Source organism: Chaetodon auriga, chromosome 2 (genome assembly GCF_051107435.1).
Source record: "Chaetodon auriga isolate fChaAug3 chromosome 2, fChaAug3.hap1, whole genome shotgun sequence".
NCBI classification, from domain to species: domain Eukaryota; kingdom Metazoa; phylum Chordata; class Actinopteri; order Chaetodontiformes; family Chaetodontidae; genus Chaetodon; species Chaetodon auriga.
The window spans coordinates 12111888-12129371 of NC_135075.1; the positions used below are offsets into that span (position 1 = coordinate 12111888).

Here is a 17484-nt window from a genome sequence, read left to right on the forward strand (position 1 = left end):
TCTACACACTCACGTTGTGGGGATTCGCCTCACTTGTGGTGACAAAATACAGGTCACCACAATGTAAATCATTAAGATTTAGGGTGGAGTCTGAGGTTAGGGTTAGGTTAAGGTAAGGGTAAAGGTTAATTTTCCAAAATAAATACTAAATAACTGAATGCGTAACTACGTTAAAAGAAATTAAAAAGAAAAAACAAATTATAGGGAATTTGCAAACCACCAAAAAAGAGAACACTACACAAAACACTTTTTGAAGATTTATTGCCGAGCAAAGAAGACTTCAGGTATTGCCAACAGTAGTACACCGAAAAGATTTACTTAAGCAGAAGAAGACTTTTGTGACTGGTTGTCTCCTTACTTAACTGTTTAGGTACAGCAGGTTTAGTCTGAGAAGATCAGCATGGCAATGGCTCATTTTTCCCAAACTGCTCCTATCAGCTGTTTGATATCTGTTGATGGGCAGTGCTTCAAGTTGGTCGAACAACTGGATGGAGCGGGAAAACACATACAATAGTGCCACCTGCTGTTGAAACAAGTGTGGTGCAGGTATCCCTGAACCACGGGCAGTGACTTTGACTGCAGTTGACAGTAAAGAACTTATTAACCTACAAGAGTTTTCAGAAACCTGAACAAAGACCCGTCCACCTCTTCATAAAGGACATCTGAAGTAAAGCTGTGCTTACACCTCTGACAGTAGAAACACACCCATTATTAGGTGAAGGCACCTTGGTGAATGAATCATTTAAGAACTGAGTAATAAAGCAGAGAGTGTGTGCTTTTTCAAGACCAAAATCCTACATCTGACAAAACAGCGAACAAAGCATCACTCCTCAGGAACAGCTTCAGCCTCCACCTGCTCCTGCTCCTTCTTCTCCACAGCAGCTGGCTCCTCGATTGCTGCCTGCTCTTCCACCTCCTCTTCCTCCTCCTTCTCCTCCTCCTCCTTCTTCTCCTCTGTCTTGATCACCACAGTTTCCGTCTTAGTGACCGTGGTGCTCTTCACCGCTGCTCCCTCTGGGGCGGCGAAAGAGCCGCTGCTGGCCTTGACTCCACCAAAGGAGCAGCTGACGTAGGACGGGGTGCGGGAGCTCTCCAGGCCATAGGCATTGTAGTTCATCGCTGCACAGTCAGAGGTAAAAGGTGCTCATTAACACAGCAATGGAAAAAGAATTGATATGTGGACATTTTGTATCTACAAAGGCTTTGAGGGAGATTTGTCTTCTTTGAGATCTCATGTCTGGAACTTGAACTGATGTCCCATGTGGACGCAGTAAATGCTGGATGTCTGGAAACATTTGCCCAAAATTTCCATGGACGGATCAGACATGCAGAATGATTCTTTCCCAGCAGGTGTATTGCAAAAGAAGACATAAGGTGTGATGTTGAAGAACTTGTTGCCAAATGAAGAAGACAGGGTTGACCAGCACTGTTCTAGTTCTATATCTGTAGCTCTTCTGTGCATGTATAGTAAATATGTATAGTTTTGTATTACTGACATTACCCAAGTTTCATTTTTTTCACTTGAAATTAATGTATAGCATAGAAATATACTGTATAGGTGGGAAAGTCTTAAGTGGGACAACAGTTGCCAAACTTTGCTACAGTATTTTACAGTTTAGACACATTCTCTTTCTTGGAGGTGAGATTTTATTTTTCATCAATGGAGAGCTGAAAAACACAAAAATCTTGTCTAGGTTTTACTTACTGAGGTCACTCTCCTCACCTATGATGGCACCATTACCATCATACTAACACTGGGTTTGTCAAATAAACAGATTTATCGAAGGAGCCTGACCAGAGAGAATATTTGTTCGATTTCTTTTTGACACTAGGATGCCATTTTGACATCTTTAGGGGCATGTATTTGGTGTTTTGCACACAGTTTTGATATTTGTGTCACCTGTTCTCAAAACCAGGGTTGTGTTTCCAACCAGGCATCAAATCAGTGGAGAAAAACTGCAGCTTCCCTTGATTGCAGTGTGTCTCTGTTAACAGGATGTTAATGCTGCATTCATTGCATCTTGTGACATTTATTATTTTGCTGCCCTGAGACTCTGAACAGGACTTATCCTGCTTTTTGAAACTGTAACATGGTGAAAATGAACAGTGAAACACTTTAAATGTTTGCACCAAAGTCAAACATGAACTTACAAGTCTGTTTGGACACAGTGGTCTTGATTCCAGCTGCTAACCTGTAAAGAAAAAAAGAAAAAAGACAGAAGCAAGCAGACTATAGTGAGATATACAGAACAAGATTCCTGCAGAGAAGACATTTCTCATCACTTCCACAGAATGATGCACAAGGGGCTCTCACATAAACATCTTACCTGTCCTCCTCTCCTTCCAGCAGCTTCCTGTAGGTGGCGATCTCAATGTCCAGAGCCAGCTTCACGTTCATCAGTTCCTGGTACTGGCGGACTTGCATGGCCATATCCTGCTTGGCTCTCTGGAGAGCTTCCTCCAGGTCTCTGATGCGGAGTTTAGCGTCCTTCACCGCCAGCTCTCCTCGCTCCTCAGCCTCTGCGATTTGAGCTTCCAAGCTGTTCCGCTGAGAGTAGAGGAGGAAAAGCAGAGTGATGTGCTGTGCAAGACAAACTCCTCTTACAGTAAGACATGTCTAATTATTCAAAACTGACATCTGGAACTCTCACCTGTGATTTAACCATGTCAATTTCAGACTGGAGCCTCATTATCCTGCGGTTCATGTCAGCGATCTCAGCCTTGGTTGACTTCAGGTCGTCACCATATCTGCCTGCTGACTGTTGCATCTCTGCATACTGGTGCACATGGGGACAAGTCAGACTGACACATCGAAATGCAACGTGATAATCCAGGTATGTTTGTTGTCTTAAGTCTGGGGTCATTCCAGGTGTTTTTGGTACATTCTAAATTGACATGAATGAAAGCAGAAGCATTCTGGTTGCAACATACAGGGCAATCAGAAGATGGCACTTTTTAGAAAACAACAATTAAAGTAAAGAAGGGAATGGTAAGATGAGTTGTGACAAGAGGGGAAGACAAGAGGGGTTAATTGAATACATCCTACACCCTCGGCCATGTACACCTAGTTAAAATCATGTACTGTTCAAGGAGGAAAACAAGGACTATTTTTTCAGTTTTAAATGCACAACAAAATGAATTCACCTGGAGAGACTGACCTCTCTGATGAAGGAGTGATCTCACCTTTGTCTGGTACCATGACTCGGCCTCGGCTCTGCTACGGTTGGCAATGTCTTCATATTGGGCGCGCACTTCGGCAACGATGGCGTCCATGTCAAGGTTGCGGCTGTTGTCCATCTCCACCACAACAGATGTGTCCTTGATCTGGCCCTGTAGCTCTTGGATTTCCTATAATACATGAAAATAAGCAGAGAAGAAATGGAAAATGCCCTTTGTTTTAAGATGACATATAGCTACATCAATTACTCATCTGTTTGCCCCTGATAAGTAAAATAAAGTCATTACTGCTTCAAAGATCTGCCTCAGGAACTCAATTTCATCAGAGAGCCCGTCCAGTTTGGCTTCCAGCTCCACTTTGACCATGTAGGCTGCATCAGTGTCCTGCACAGGGAAAGACAGCATAGAGAATATTCATTGTTGCATATATCCCAGACCCTGAGGTACAAAGTGCCCTTGTGTGGGCTCATTTTGCTCAAAGGCTAATGATAGTTTCAAGCTCAGTTATATGGTAGAAAATCAAAACAGACCTTCTTTGTGAGGACAAAGTTGTTCTCACACTCATTGCGCTTGTTGATCTCATCCTCGTACCTGAAAAATAAAAATATGTCCTTTAAATTTGAAACCTGCAATTATATTTTTTGTCACTTGGGGGCACCAGAATAATGCTGTAAGACCAACACTACTACATTGAAGTTGTGTTTACAAAGAATTGCCTATTAACATATGGAGCTATGTGAGTATTAATATGGTGATGTGTTTCTGGCCATGTGGTGAAAATATGTCCAAGAGTCACTCTCCTTTATCTCTGTTTTGGTCTATTGCGGGGTCAAAACTTTTTCCCTTGGAGGGCCAAAAGCAAACACCCGCTGTGTTGTGTTGTGTTGTGACGATGCAAAACTGTACAAGGATCTCAAGTCCCCTTAATTGACTGACTTGCTGTGCAAAGTGTCACTGTGCCTGCAGTGCTGAGATATGAAAAATAATAAATACATTTGGGAAAGTATGTCTTTAAAGAAGAGTTTAACCTCACAAAAATAAACATAAACAGTGATTTATGCTCTGTTTTTTTCCATTGTGTTCATTTGTTTAATATTTTGCTTGAATCATCTGGTGAGCCAAAACAAACTTTACAGCAGGCCACGTTTAATCCACGAGCCCTACCTTGAGCAGCCCTGGTTGGTACTGCTGAGGGATCTTGCACCTAAGCTGCTAAATTCTCTTCTATATTCACCAGCTAGTTGCTGGTTGCTTGTTGGGGGTTGTCATACGGTGCAGGGCAAGTGGTGTACAGTGAGTTTTTATAGCTTTTTCAGTGACAATGACACTTCACTATTGAGCTGAGCTGAAAGATGCCAAAATGGTCTGTAGAGCTGAGGGGAATTGCACAGTCTGAGTGACTACGTTAATGTATAAATAGTAATTTGATGCATTGTTAATATGAAACAATATTTATAGATATTTGAACATATTACTGGTGGCTTAAATCCTATACTTCACTCACTTGTTTTTGAAGTCCTCAACCAGGCCCGTCATGTGATGCAGGTCGGACTCTAGCTTGGTTTTTTCATGACCCAGGTTGTCTAGCTGCTTACGCAAGTTGGCGATGTAGGCTTCGAACATGGCATCAGTGTTGGAGCGAGACGTGGTCTGTTCCTGCAGAAGTTTCCACTTTGTCTCAAGCATTTTGTTCTGCTGTTCCAGGAAACGTACCTGCGGACAGAGAAGGAAATGGCAGTGATTGGATTGATGGTGAAGGCTGAGTTTCAGACTTGATGCATGGATATCAGTAGGTCGATGAATAAAAGAATGGGAACATGGTGCTGCACAATCATCCAACTCATTGTTTCCTCAATCGACATACATAACTCTATGATGCATGGAGAGGGTGGTCAGTGAGACCTGACAAAGAATGCATGCAAAGAGAAGGTGGGAGTGACTCAAAAAACATGAATGGATTCACTCTGTTTGCTGATGGACAAAGAAACGCACCACAATCGACTGAGAGAAAAATGACTAATTGAACTTCTCCCACCTCCAACTGACTCCAAATGTCACATCAATTACCCCTGACTCAATTCTAACCCATAGGGCCATGTTTCGACACAAAGAGGCACTGTTTCCCAATTGTGACACAGTTTACCCATTTACAACTTTTCTATTCAGCGTCGACCGACCCTGGGCGGGGTCCCGCTGCCGCTCAGCAAACAGGATGAGACACACAGTTCTGCATGTGTGTGCCATATCACGATGGTATGTAGAGGAGGGGGAGAGAGCTTTGTTTTACGATCTGAAGGATTAATGTCACTGTGATTGATTTACAGTTTCACTCCAGGGTGCCTCCATAAATGGGAGTATTAAAATGAGTGATAGCTAAAGAAACTGATCAGTTTCAGTTGAAGAAGATTGCAAGCTTCTGTGTGATAAGATAGCTGTATCATACATTTCAGTCATAATACTAATAGTGGATGAATAACAATGATTTACACCACAGTTAAGAAAATGGCTTTCTTAATTACTATACAGCCTCATAAATGGGGTATTGTTCAGACTACTGACTATTTTTTTACTACTGTGATCTACTCCACTCAGTGTTTAACGAGCTTGTCTTATGCAAACCTTTCCCTTGCCACTCCCATAATAACAAGATTTTGCAGAACAAGAATGCAAAAAGACACCTGTCATTCTGTCTACTTTCATTACCGCTAAGTCTCTGTCTTGCAGAATATTGCTCACACTGGTGTGCAACCCTTCAAGCTAAATTGTTCTGCTCTTTATCCCAGCCCTGTACAGTATGTACTCTGTGTCCAGATTGATCATCTTTATCTGAGAGCTAGGATTTCACCTGAGGGTGAAAACATGTGTGCAAGCTAAGCCATCACACAAAACAAGATGTATCCTCCACCAAATCACAGTACCTGGAGTTTAGTAGACTGCATATTGTTATATATACAGATTCCACAGGGATTGTGTCAAGGATGACCTCTTTCACCTTGAGCTATTTTGGCTTGCAGTATACTAATTTCCTGAGTTATTTGCCTACTCAGTGTGGAATTTAATAGCTTTATCCCAACAGTCATAGTAGCCGACAGCACATCAGGAACAAAAACCTATAAAGCAGCGTACTGTGTGTGCAGGTTGTTGCTCCTGCTGCAATTTTCCCCATGTATCTTTTAGGGCTTAAAGGACAAAGTGTCCTGCTCGGACGGTGATGGTCTTAAGCTGACTGACCTTGTCAATGAAGGAAGCAAAGCGGTTGTTCAGGGTCTTGATCTGCTCCTTCTCCTGGGTGCGGACCACCTGGATGGTGGGGTCAATCTCCAGGTTCAGGGGGGCCAGCAGGCTCTTGTTCACAGTCACCGCAGTAATGGGGGCCACCACTTCATTGGCCATGCCACCTCCCATACCTCCACCGAAGCCCACATAGCCAAACTCTACTCCACCTCCTCTTGATCCAGACCCCCCAGTAACATATCCACCGACCACCTTAAACCCCCCAGCACCCACAGCAGCACCACTGCTGCCCACTCCCCCATAAGAGGTGCGGACAGCGTAGTTCTGCCTGCCACTGCCCACACCACGGCCACCATAGCCAGAGAAGGAGCTGCTGCTGAAGCCCTGGGAAGGGCCCCTGGAAGACGACACAGTGGAGAAGGTGGTGGTCTTCATGGCTCTCACAGACATGGTCACAGAGGGTGTCTGTAGCAGTGAGGTGGTGCAAGAGGAGAGATTGTGTAGAGGGAAGGAGAGTCAGGCAGATAGACCCTCCCTGGTCCCTGGTGCTATTTATCAGAGCAGGGGTGGGACCCTGCTGAGGTGCTATTGGCTGGTGTCCTCAGCAGGGGAGTGAAGGATGGGGGGGGGAGAAGATGAGGGAATGTCAGGAAAGAAAATTGCATCGTGTTACACATTTACAGCACACAAAGTGTGCTGCTGGAGAGAGCACAAGAATTACATAATAGTCAGTGTGCCAGTTTCTATAAAACTACTGCAGAAACACTGGGAGACTCTTTGAGTCTTGTCCACCTTCTAGGCTTTTATGAAATGTCATTTTCCGTTCTTGAAACATTACATTGCTTTACATCATCGTGACAAACACTCCCAGTCCATTTGCATTTAAAAAATTACACTGTATTTCAATCAGAGTCTACATCTTTGCTGTATCCTTTATACGCAAACATGCATGCATGCACGCACACACACACACACATACCCACACCCACAACCACACCCACACACACACATGCAACACCAGAATATGAAGTCAAACCTTGGGTATAATGAACAGGCACATAATTTTATGACCTCCTTTTCTACTTTACAACAGTTCTCACAGACACGACATATTGCAAAGTAAATTGCAGTTGCTGAGTGCGATGTGCTATACGTGCTCGTGGGCAGTGATTGTATGTCTCATAATTGTGGGAGAACCAGATTCACCCACTGAATATGTTCCACTGTTCATATGAGTGTAGATAGCGAAACAGTTCTTGAGCAGATATGTTGCAACAAATCTTACACAAAACACTTAAAAAAGAAAAATGGTTGAGAAAGCAAAAAAGGTAAGTAGACTTTTACAAGTTGAACCATCTCAAACTTCAGAGTAAAAGCCTGTGTTTGAAGTCTGCACATTGCACAATTATAAGGTGCAGCATGCAGGCAATGCACACACTCACATGCACACATAAACACACACACACACACACACACAAGGATTATTGATGAACATTCCTTCCGTATCAGGCAAGTGAGGAGCAAACAAACTTTGTCATTTTCTTTTACTCTGAACCCCACCTAAGTCTTAAATAGCTTTCCTCACCCATAAATTCCCTGATAAATAAATACCCATAAAAACACTGAGGCTGCACATCATAGACAGATGGAAAGATAGACAAACTGAGTATGTGTATTGATGTTTCCATGGTTGCACATCTTAAAGATGAAAACACATTTCTGGTAAGGCCTTATCATTTTGTGACAGTTTTATTTAAAACATGAACCTCAAGCATCGTCTCAGACTGTGGAAACCATGATTCATTTGTCACTCTGCAGATTTATGACTCATGATCTTTTCTCGTTTCGATGACTGTTGCCTAATTTGCACCAGAATAAACCTCTTGCTCCCCCTCCCAACATTTTCACCACACCTCTATTCTTTTGTTTTCAAGGTTTTATATGGTTATGAAAAAAAAACTTCACCTATTTACCAGCTAATGAAAAGAGCCAATTCCCAGGGTACTGTGCTGTGTGGAAACCAATTGTGAATAAGCAAAGGGGGCACATGTTGTGGAAAGTACATGTTAACAACCTGAAAGAGACTTTCAGGCTTTAGACCAATCAAAAAAAATGCATGTTTTGCTTGGCTTGTTTCAAACAGTGACGTGACTCTTCACAATGGAGCTGTTGTGCTAAACTTGGAAGCAACCATATATGTACAAGTCAAGCAGTGCTTGTTGTTTCATTAACTCAGCCTCTCCGACAAATACATCAACTGATGGACAACAGAGCTGTATTTATTTCACAATGGCTTGCTTTTCTTCTTTCTCCAGATAAGATAATTCCTCATTCTTTCTGTATGAGAAAAGAACAAAGCTAACCAGCTGACCTTAAGTCTCTTAAGAGGCCTGTGATGCTTTGGTTTGTATGAGGCTGCTATATGACACATCAAGCCAGGAATGTGCTGAGAGAGACACGTACATGCTATGAGGCAGAGAGGAGGGGTGGAGAGACGATGAGCAGGTGGGGGGTATGAGAAGACAATTAGCAAAGACAAGAAACAGACCTCTGTCACAATGACTGAATGGGATGTGATCCGTGGTGGTCTGCATTAATCTTAAGCAGGCTGAAGGCTATAGCAATGGTGGTGACATCACCCCAGCATGCATGGTTATAATGAATTTGATGCATGCATTGTTTTATATACAGTATAATTCAAAAGCACACTCAAGTTAAAGCCTAAAATGAAGGGAAAAGCAGTAAGGAAAAAAAATGGAAAGTAAATGCAGAAACAAATTCTAAGGGTAAGATAAAGTTGTGCAAGTCTGTCTGTGAGAATATATATCTACGAGGTGATGGTGTTGGATTCAGCTGTGGTGTTAAACTTGGACTTTGTGGTCTTCAGGAGGACCCTGCCAAGCCTTCAAAACTATCAGTAAAATCAGTTGTAAAACTCACTTCCTGCTTCGCCCTGTGATGCCTGTGCAAACAGCCGACAGCACAGACAGACACTGAGGCATGTTAAAGCATTAAACAATGGTAACACACATGAACTCACTGGCACAAGTTGGGGAAAAGGTACAGAATGTGCAGTGAAGACCTCCACACTCATCTCTCGCTGCAGTATGTTTTTGCTGTGAGGCTCATGCCCCCTAGTGACTGAAGGGTGAAGTATGTTTTCAGCCCAGGAAACTGCACAGGAGGAGTGGCATGGCATGATGTGGCCAAGTGGTTTCATCACTGTTCATCACCTCAGTGATCACGAGGTAGTCTGCTGCTGAAACTTGATCCATATGAGAGGATGCTGCTGATGCTACACATTAGCAATATGCTTCTAGGGATGGCAGTGCTAGTTTGTCCATCCACCACTTTAATCCAGATGGAAATATCTAATATCTAATAGTCCCCATGGATGAAACTTGCAGATTTCGGTGATGTTACCTCTATTGCCACCATGAGTGCGACAGTTGTGATTGAGAGTGAAATATCATGTCACAAGTCGGCTGCATTTCAGTGGAACTTGCTACAGATATTCCCGAGAGAATCAATCAGTCAGGCTCACTTGTAGTTTGCTAATTAGCAAATATTGGCATGCTAACATGCTAAATTACGATGGTGACCATGGTAAGCATATCTACTAAACATTAACATGTTAGCATCGCTGCTGTGAGCCTGTTGTTAGCATTCAATCTATCATGTAGTGATAGAAACAGTTTTACTTCCTCAGATGAAACTAATCATTTGTGTGCACATGAGAAATGGCAGAAGGTGACTCTGCAACAGTTCTAACTCACTGCTCCTTTAATGTCTTCCTGTGAAATGTCTCTGTGCTAGAAATGGACATGACATCCCACAGAGAAAATGTCTCTTAGTCGACACATTTCACTGACGTCTGATGTGTGACCCAATGGTCCTGGCCTTCAAACTGGAATATACCATCGATATACATTAAATAATTAAAGAAAAGTCTCTTTTGGTGCTTTTTGAGCATGTTGAGTGAGTCAATGAGGGAGTGATCTTGAGAGGAAAGGAGGATGTAAAGGAGTGAGTGTGTAAGACTATCAGAGTCACATGCGTGTCGGCATTCTTTCTTGCATCTGTCAGGGTCCGCACAATCATATGCATATGCATATATGCAAATACATGTGTTGGACTTTGTATATAAGCATGTGAGAGTGTTCTTTCTGCACACAAGCTGGGAGAAGGGAAACTGAAGAGAAAGAGGGAGGGAAGTGAAGTTCATTCAAGGCCACGCTAGGCTGAGAGTGGTAATAAGCTGACAGTCGTCCAGGATTTGTGAAGCACATGAACTGCTGTGGTAGTTTCCAGATTCCTGATGTCCGTTACTGTGACTCACACACTCCAGCTTCTCCAGCTTTTCATTTTCCTGTCTTATCTGGGAAAGAGATGTGCAAATCAGGTCCAGATTATACTGAATGAGGAGAGCTAAAATCTGGGGCGTTATCATTCACCAAAAAATAAACTCTTCAGATGAACACGTGGTGTAAGCAGGTGTTAAAAATCTCTTCTTTTAAAAACAGGGGTGTTTGCCATAAATATGCTATCTACTATAGATTTGTTGGCTAAAACTCTTGGTTAAGGCATTTCCCTTTTTCTATTTGTCAATTTCTTGAGTTTTTTTGCATCCTGTGAGGCGAAGCAAACTGTTGCCAACTCACATTCAAACAAACAAGACTGGGGAGACGCTGTCATGAGGTATGAGTCATGCAAATTGAATTCATCGTTCCTCTTTATATATGCCTGTCCACATCACAGGCCAGACTCTCATCAGTGCTTGCTTTGTATTTGCTTGTTGCTACTCTGTATATGCTGTCCTTCTTCCTCTTGTTACTACTTATTACTAGAATTTTTAAAGAGATTTCCAAATTGCACAGTGAGGGGCCAGTGTGAAGTGTGAGAAACACTGAAACTCGATCAACCATGAAGGTGAGGTAAGATCAGGAAAGAAAAGAACTAGGTTGTACAACACTCAGGAGGGTGTCTGAGCCTTTGGCAGTCTCCCCTGAGGGAGGTTCATTTGGTTTTGTTATCCACTTCTCTGGGGCCCAGCGTGAATCTCCTCTTTGACCGCAGCCTCAGTTAAACCTATATGAACCTTTCCCAAGTCAACACTGTGGAGTTTGGTGAAAAACAAATCACCTGCAGTACATGGTGAATGAGGGCAGCTTTTCTTTTCTTTTCATTGTATTATGAACAGAGTGCTATTGGCTTACTTTCCTGCTTTATGCATCCCATCTGCTCTCAGGTCTTCTGGGTATATTTAAAGCTTAGGTGTCATTTTCCTTTTACAGTATGGCAGGCTTCACTGTTAATGCTGCTCACTCTATTGTCTGTGTTGAAATGCCAATGTATTTATCAGTAAATCTGTTCAGTTTTAGTAATACCTGTCTGAATGCACCTACCCTGATAAACAACTCGTCATGCTGAAGATATTTCATCCTCATTAATTTTGCACTTTAGGAGTATAAACCAGTACCAAGCTATGTCCCTTCTTCTCTGTTTTAGTTCAACTAAAAGAATTGGTGCTGCAGCTGCTATCTCACTTTCAGTTTAGGCTAGATAGGAAGGTTGGCAATATTTGTTTATTTTGGGATCTCGCTAACCACAAACTTAGAAACTATGCAGCAAATGGTAGACATTAAGCCTTTTATGGGCAAACCAAAGGAATTTGGTTGCATGCTTAAAAAGTAAGCCTCATTTTGAAAAGAATATTCTACCCTTTAAGTTTTAGTCTGAGTTCTATTCCAGCTTTTTCTGTTGAAGTGTGTACTGCTGTCTTTCCCTCCTTGTGAACTGTGGTTTATGTGATCTCTGTAGTTCAGTTAAATGAACGAATTTGCTCTGACTGATCAAATCTGAATGTTTTCCACAACAGAAAAAATGCCTAACACATTTCCTTGGAGACAGAAGATATACTGTCAGTTTAAAAAAGGGGAACATGTGGGTGAATGAGAGCCTCAGAGAGCAGGGGGGGGGGAGCAGGAAAGGAGGACCGTGGCGATGCTAAAGTGGGCAGGGTCTGAGAGACCAGCTGTGATTGAGGGAGAAGTAGGAGTATAAGTTCTCCACTTCCCGCTGCCAGCGTCACTTTCTAAGCCGGCCAGCAGTGAGTCTCCACATCTCATTTTTCACCTCGTTCTCTGTTGAACTTAAACTTCTCCAAAATGAGCTACAGAAGATCCACCTTTCAGCAGATACCTTCTTCTCACATCTCCATGACCCGATCCATGCCCCAGCAGCGTGCCATGAGCGTTTATGGTGGTGCTGGTGGACAGGGTGCCCGCATGTCCGCCATCTCCACATCTTCTCTCCGGTCTAATGCCCCAATGACCTCGTCTTCCTCTGCCTTCAAGCTGAGCAGTGGAATGGGCTCCGGTTTTGGTGGTGCCGGTGCATCTGTGGCAACTGGCGGTGGTATCACCTCTGGAATCATTGGCAACGAGAGGGGAGCCATGCAGAACCTGAACGACCGCCTGGCCAACTACCTGGAGACAGTGAGGAACCTGGAACAGGCCAACAAGGAGCTAGAGATGAAGATCATGGAGGCTATGGAGAAGGCAGGGCCTGACATGAGAGACTACAGCAAGTATGAACCCATCATAGATGACCTACGCAGGCAGGTAAGCATGACAATGAACAATGACCATTAATATGAGCAGGTGGAAGTTGAGTATGAAATGTTGTCTAAATCTGGGAAGCTGTGGTTGTTAGTTAATACAGCTGGGAGAGACAGACAGAGATCTGAGTGTTTAAATGCTTTAGAAATGCTCCATGTGGCCTCTAATGTGAGAATCACTGAGGGCGCGTGATGGCACTCATCATCACAGACAATGTTTCAAATGTAAACGTACTTGTGGCAGTAGGTTTTATGAGTGAATTCGTTATTTATCTAATGCCTCATATTAAAATTTTAGATCAAGAAGGCTCATGCTGAGATGGGCAGCCTTTCCTTTGTAGGTTATCAAATTTCTTGCAAGAGAATGAAGGGTGTGGTTCCTAAGTTCCAACCCTCCCCCACAAAACTCTTTCGTGCCACAAAGTGGCCATAACTTCCCTTGATGAATCACCAGCACGCGGGTAGCATCATGAGAGACGGACTGAAAAGCTCTCAAACAACCTTCACCAGACAAAAGTGTTTCCAAATGGTCCTGCTTGCAAATTTTCTACAAGCATGCTGTGCTGTAGGAGGGCCTCAATGTGAAACAGATGTGTGGTAGTAATGACACACACACACAAAGGATCTTGGACTGCCAGCGTGACTCTGTGTGTGTGTGTGTGTGTGTGTGTGTGTGTGTGTGTGTGTGTGTGTGTGTGTGTGTGAGTGCACTGCTTGTATAACAATCAGCTCCAGTCAGCAGAGTCGCAGAGTCAAATGTCACATTCTTCTGCAGACTTCAGATCTTTAGTGTCACATAATGACATATTGATGGTGGAACCATCTTTTTCTCGACACATACAGGGACAAGTATGTCCCCGTTCTTCTGAGACGGGATGTCACAGACACACTAGAAAGTATAAACTCACAAACACACTCATGCACCAAGAATTTTCCAACCCCCGCACACATGAACACATACAGCAATACATACAAAGAAAATGGCAGAGGGAGACAGTGCAGCTGGGTGAACACTGGGGAGAAAAAAAACTCTCTGTATGATTTAGTGAGACAGGAAACACATTTTTCCAACAATGCTAAAACAATCCAGATTCTTGTTTTGGCACGGGAACATCCCCTTTTCCTGTCGTTCAGTCTGTGGTTCCTCTTTTCACTGAATGTTACTATGGATTCAACTATGTTGTGGTACTAGTGTGTAATCTGACTCTGGGGTTTCTATTGTTACATAAGGGAAACAGTGATTCAAATCATATGTTTTATTCTGTAGCTGTGGCAAACATTGATATCTCATCACACATAATGATGGGAGCAGACTACAACTGTGTTCTTTCTATCCAGCAAAGTTAGGGGGGTAAAATTATTTTGTGACACCCACCGGTCAAAGAAATGTCCACATTTTGTCATAAATTCTTTTTTTCTGTCCAGATCTTTGATAAGATTGCGGAGAACGCTCGATTTGTGCTTCAGATCGACAATGCCCGTCTTGCTGCTGATGACTTCAAAGTAAAGTACGTTGTTTTAAATTCAATCTCAGAGTTGTTTCTGTTGTTTTATCTGTAAATCTTATATGAATGAGGCACATCTAAGCTCGCTCTCCACATCCTGTACAAAGGCGGACATGCTTTTGGTGTCAAAGGTTATTTATTACCTTTGCAAAAGGAAGCCGTAGCAGAGTTTGTGGTCTAATATTTACAACATCTGCTGGAATAGGATTTCAGTAACAGCACATTTGCATCTGAAACACTTCTTTGAACCTTTAGAGTTGCCATTTCGAAGCTTTATGCTTCATAGCACTTGTGTGTAACAGCTGATTATGTGCATAATAAAGTTTGTGTCTGTGCACTCTTACAGGTTCGACAATGAGGTGGCAATCCGTCAGTCTGTGGAGGCCGACATTGCTGGGCTGAAGAAAGTCATAGATGACACCAACATGACCAGGATGAACATTGAGAGTGAGATCGAAACCGTGAGGGAGGAACTCGCCTTCCTAAAGAAGAACCATGAGAATGTGAGTTTACAGCACATCCCGATGAATCACCACACTTCATCATCTCGGAGCAGTGGCTCACAGGTCACATGACGTGATGAACATTTTTGTTCATTTCTCTCTTTCTGTTGCTCCTATAGGAGGTGATGGAGCTGAGGAATCAGATCTCCCAGTCAGGCGTGCAAGTGGACGTTGATGCTCCTAAAGGTCAGGACCTGTCCCAGATCATGGAGGACGTGAGGGCTAACTACGAGAAGATTGCCATGAAGAATGCAGATGACCTGAAACGTTGGCATGAAAATCAGGTGATGGAATCTTATCAGGGTTAATCATTTAGAAATACACTTAAGGGAAGTATCCTGTTTGCTGGCTAACACCCTTTCCCCGTCTCCCTGTCAGATTGCAGAGGTGCAGGTGCAGGTATCACAGAACACAGAGGCTCTCCAGGGAGCCCAGACAGAGGTCGGTGACTTATCCAGACAGATACAGACCCTGGAAATTGAACTTGCATCCCAGAAGAGCTTAGTAAGTGTGCATATCCCATGTGTTTCATATTCTGTTCTCATTCATTTTCATTTTATTTGTAAACATGAAATAAGCAAATCCTTTCTGACCATTAACACACTCTGAATGGTTGTCAAATGGTTTTGTAAAGCAGCAAATGTTTCCCACATAGTTTTTTTTTTTTTTTCACAAATGTTGGAACTTTCCCATGTTCTCCAAAATTAGACCTGGCCTAAAAAAAATCTTTGGCATACTTTTGATTCCTCCTTGTCAATCCTTTATCAGAAAGCCTCCTTAGAGGACACATTACGCAACACAGAGCTACGAAACAACATGGAAATGGAAAAGTACAACAGCATCATTATCCGACTGGAGGAGGAGCTGACCAAATTGCGTGCAAACATTCAGCAACAGACCCAAGAATATGAGGCCCTACTCAACATGAAGATGAAACTGGAGGCCGAAATTTCCACTTACAAGGGTCTGCTGGATGGTGGAGACTACAAGTAAGAGTTATAGAGAGGTGGAGGAGAAAAAACAGATCGAAGCAAGGTGATGATGATGGTGGAGGTGAATACTAAACTTACTTGTTATCATGGTTTGCATGGTCCAGCAACTACATCATGAAGTGAGGCAGTAGTTACAGTCAGTTAATATGATATGCAAATATTTTGAAAATCAAAATGTTTCATTTGTGTTTTGTACAGGCTCCAGGATGCACTGGAAGAGCTGGCAGCCACAATGTAATTTGGAACAAAGACTCTGGACCATCCCAACAATGGAACCAGAGCAACCCACAACTATTCATTATGAAAAAATTCCATGCTCGTCCAATCAACTAAAGCCTATTTTGAACCAAAACCACATACTGTGTAAACCATAAATGATTTAAGTAATTCTGAATAAAGGCATCAGACCACACCATGGTGAAACAGGGCTATTTCAAAAGCAGCTGTCATCTGAACTGACAGCAAAATGAAAATGAATAAAACCACTTATTGACCAACAGTCACTGCTCTTGTACATTTGTTATTGTTACATAACCTAAGAATGTGTATGTTTTGTGATAAGTTGTCATATGAATTGCATAAAGAAAGTCCCCCCCCCCCAAAAAAAAAAAAAAAAAAAAAAAGAATAGCTGACCCAAAACATGATTTCACAGATTGTTTAAAGCTGCCTTGACTGATATTTAGCCACAAGGGGGCAGAAGAACTTTAAACAAGCCTGGAGATACGCAGTCCTGAAAAATTATCACTTTATTCATCTGTTGTGGTGTTAACATGCTAAAAAAACACATCCAGAAAATATTATATGGCCCTGACTTACAATTTGAACATTTGGGTAATGTATTCCTTTTAATCCTGTTCTTTTCCAAATGCTTCACTTTTTACTCCACTGCATTCATTTGACAGCTGTAGTCACTAGTTTCCAGCGAAAGATATACATAATAGCATATAAACTTACAAAATATGATGCATTGTTAACAATGCAACAGTAGGCCTATAGAAAGTTGCAGAATTTGTGTCAGCTCTAAGTAGCTGCAACACTAAGCTGCTCACACATTAATGCATTAGTCCAATAGAATATAGGATGATATAACAGTGTGAAAGGGTGTCTTTAAAGTAATTCATTTACAAATATGCATCAATATGCACATATCAAGGTCTGGGCTGAGCCTTTGAGGATTTTAGATGTAGAATCATCACTGTTCTATAATCACCGACAGATCTCAATTGTTCAAGCAGGACCTGTAAATTAGAGCTCATGCAAGGATACTCTAGACATGATCAATTAGATTGGACAGCGTTGATTTCAAACTTTTTGCCATGAACTCAGGACGGTCACAGAGAAAAATATATTTTATCTCCTTAAACTTTAGCACCAAACATGATCAAAGGATTCAGTGACTGCTATGAGAGAGACATAAACGAAGAACTGTAAGAGCAAGAGACAGCGTTAGTTC

At 42.4% G+C, this 17484-nt stretch overlaps 2 protein-coding genes across 3 annotated transcripts; one reads left to right on the plus strand and one right to left on the minus strand.

The window, feature by feature from the left end:
• Positions 1–244: 244 nt before the first annotated feature.
• Positions 245–6937, minus strand: LOC143335210 (keratin, type II cytoskeletal 8-like). Its single transcript, XM_076754474.1, has 9 exons — positions 6409–6937; positions 4682–4890; positions 3708–3768; positions 3466–3561; positions 3184–3348; positions 2652–2777; positions 2328–2548; positions 2152–2192; positions 245–1119 (listed from the first exon to the last, which is right to left on the minus strand). The coding sequence occupies exons 1-9, from the start codon at positions 6859–6861 to the stop codon at positions 824–826; spliced, it is 1668 nt and encodes a 555-aa protein (XP_076610589.1). The 5' UTR covers positions 6862–6937; the 3' UTR covers positions 245–823.
• Positions 6938–12493: 5556 nt separating this feature from the next.
• Positions 12494–16529, plus strand: LOC143335217 (keratin, type I cytoskeletal 18-like). Of its 2 annotated transcripts, none has more exons than XR_013078409.1 (7): positions 12494–13034; positions 14456–14538; positions 14882–15038; positions 15158–15322; positions 15417–15542; positions 15807–16091; positions 16229–16529. XR_013078409.1 is itself a non-coding variant. In XM_076754486.1 (7 exons), exons 1-7 carry the CDS (start codon positions 12579–12581, stop codon positions 16266–16268), a joined length of 1248 nt encoding a protein of 415 aa, XP_076610601.1. In that variant the 5' UTR covers positions 12494–12578; the 3' UTR covers positions 16269–16529. The 2 variants fall into 2 exon arrangements, 1 of the variants encoding a protein (XP_076610601.1); XM_076754486.1 differs by having other exon boundaries at positions 15807–16027.
• Positions 16530–17484: the final 955 nt, after the last annotated feature.

Excerpts from the sequence above, each read along its gene's own strand:
- LOC143335210 (XM_076754474.1), bottom strand. The coding sequence starts at position 6,861 with ATGTCTGTGAGAGCCATGAAGACCACCACCTTCTCCACTGTGTCGTCT. Across the intron at positions 3,349-3,465 it reads TGAGGCAGATCTTTGAAGCA|GAAATCCAAGAGCTACAGGG; the intron begins GTAATGACTTTA and ends CATGTATTATAG. Across the intron at positions 1,120-2,151 it reads CACTGTGTCCAAACAGACTT|CGATGAACTACAATGCCTAT; the intron begins GTAAGTTCATGT and ends CTGACTGTGCAG.
- LOC143335217 (XM_076754486.1), top strand. The coding sequence starts at position 12,579 with ATGAGCTACAGAAGATCCACCTTTCAGCAGATACCTTCTTCTCACATC. Across the intron at positions 13,035-14,455 it reads TAGATGACCTACGCAGGCAG|ATCTTTGATAAGATTGCGGA; the intron begins GTAAGCATGACA and ends TTTTCTGTCCAG. Across the intron at positions 15,039-15,157 it reads TAAAGAAGAACCATGAGAAT|GAGGTGATGGAGCTGAGGAA; the intron begins GTGAGTTTACAG and ends TTGCTCCTATAG.